The 1,984-nt window shown below is 60.8% G+C and overlaps 1 protein-coding gene across 1 annotated transcript; it reads left to right on the top strand.

Moving 5' to 3' along the window:
* Positions 1–3: 3 nt before the first annotated feature.
* Positions 4–1,969, top strand: LOC104395971 (cullin-9-like; the record flags this gene model as incomplete). Its single annotated transcript, XM_010005738.1, has 3 exons — positions 4–193; positions 929–1,083; positions 1,436–1,969. Coding segments are annotated over 3 exons (879 nt in total), but the record flags the coding sequence as incomplete, so codon positions are not given.
* Between the last annotated feature and the right edge of the window lie 15 nt (positions 1,970–1,984).

Below are 1,984 nucleotides of genomic sequence, written 5' to 3'. Positions count from 1 at the left end.
CCCGGGGCCCCCCAGCCCTCCCTGCTCAGCACCATCCACGTGCTGAGCGCCTACGCCGGCATCGGGGCGCTGGCCGGGGCCTTCCGGGAGACGGGGGCCCTGCTGCTGCTGACGGAGATGCTGTGCCACCCGGAGAAGCAGATCCACCACGGTGCTGGCAAGATGCTGAGGGCCTTGGCTTCGCACGATGCAGGTGGGTGCTGCTGCTGCTCCGTGCCCCTGAGGCCTGGCACCTGGAGGTGTGGGGTGCCTGGGGGGCTGTGGGTGTCAGGGCTTGTTGGCAAAAGGGGAGGGATCCGGCTTGAGCTGCCAGGTGGCTCCTTGGTTGTAGTTGTCTGGGTGGCTTGGGAGGTCTTTCCCCTGGCAGGTTCCTGAGCTGGGCTCTGATAAACTGTTTGGAGGACTTGTGCCAAGAGACTTGGCCAGAGTGTTGAGGTGTTTCTGGATGCTGTAGGATGGAAAGGCTCTGGCCTGTTCTTGGCAAGGAGCCTTTCCTCAGGGCTTGGAGTGTAGAGGCCTGGTCCTCACCCGGTCCTCTCGTTTGACAGGAGCTGCCGTGGCTCAGAAGTGTCTGATGAGGCTTAGGAGCACTTGGAAGGTTGCTAGTGGTGCTGTGTCCCACAGGAGATCTGGCTTTCCCTGTCCCTGATTTCATAGGGCTTTCCAGTGGGGTGGAGAGGGGCACTGATCCAGGTTAAAACTTAACTTTTTTCTTCCCTGGAACCCTCTTCAGTTGTTGGAGTTGCTGCTTTGGGGGAAACTTTCAGCTTTAGGGGTGGAAAAATGCAGTTGGAGCAAAACATTGCCAATAGAGATTGAAGGACAGACCGTGGTCATGGGTTACAGGGAGCAGCAAAGCTGTTCCTTGCCAGGGAGGGAGGGTGGGCGTGGGGTGAGGATTATCTTGATGGGGTTTCTGTTGTTGCAGGGAGCAGAGCCTATGTCCTGCTGTCCCTGAGCCAGCAGGACGGCATTGAGCAGCACATGGACTTTGAGAGTCGCTGCACCTTGCTGGAGCTTTTTGCTGAGACCATGTCCTCTGAAGAGCACGGCATGTCCTTTGAGGGGATTCACCTTCCCCAGGTAGCAACAGGCCCTGCGTGGGCTTTAGGGGTCAGGAGGGGTGAGAGTGGGGGTCAGAGATGGTGTCCTTGATGGGGGCAGGAGGGTAGTTGGCAGCGGGAAGCTGAGCAGGCCTGGGAATTGGGAGAGTTGGCACAGGATCTGGGCCTGTCTGGAGGCTGGGGAGGTGGAGAGGCATGTGGAGAGCCTTGTCTCTGAGCAGGGAGACAAGGGTGGGCTGAGAGGTCTGTGCTACTGCCTGCTGGTCCGGAGCTACCACGGGAGCCTGCCTGGAGATGAACTGGTGGCTCGGAGAGAGGTGCGGGCTGGAGGTGCTCTGCAGGCTAGAGCCTGACAGCTGTGCTTGTTGCAGGTGCCCGGGAAGCTGCTGTTTGTCCTGGTGAAGCACTACCTGCGTGTCACTTCCCTCCTGGAGAAGCTCGGCAGTGGCGCGGAGCAGGGAGGGGAGCAGCAGGACCGCGCTGTGCCGAGCCTGGGCACTGGGGAGAGGAGCTGTGTGAAGGAGGAGTTTGAGTTCAGCATGGCTCTGGCAAACCTCATCTTGGAGCTGGTGCATGTGATGGGCTGGGACCACAGCCAGAAGCCAGAGCTGCTGCCCCAGCAGGAGCTGCAGCCTCACCCCAGCCACTCCATCTTCCAGCCCAAGCCCCCGCCCTTCCCTGCTGCCCAGGTGCCCGCGCCCCCTTCCAGCCGTGGTGCTCACAGAAAGCAGGGTCGTGCCTTCCTGACGCGCTCAGACTTCGCCGACTGCAGCGGCTACGTGGAGTACCTGCAGGCCACCCTGGTGTGCGGCATGAGGGTGTGCTTGCTGGAGGACTATGGTGATGTTAGAGCCGGGGAGGAAGGCGAGGTTCTTCAGAGCTCTGGCAGCAGGTACACAGTGCAGGTAGGTCACTGGCTG

This window comes from Chaetura pelagica, unplaced genomic scaffold (assembly GCF_000747805.2).
Source record: "Chaetura pelagica isolate M959 unplaced genomic scaffold, ChaPel_1.0 C11501358, whole genome shotgun sequence".
Classification (NCBI taxonomy): Eukaryota; Metazoa; Chordata; class Aves; order Apodiformes; family Apodidae; genus Chaetura; species Chaetura pelagica.
This window is presented reverse-complemented; position numbering and strand designations above follow the sequence as displayed.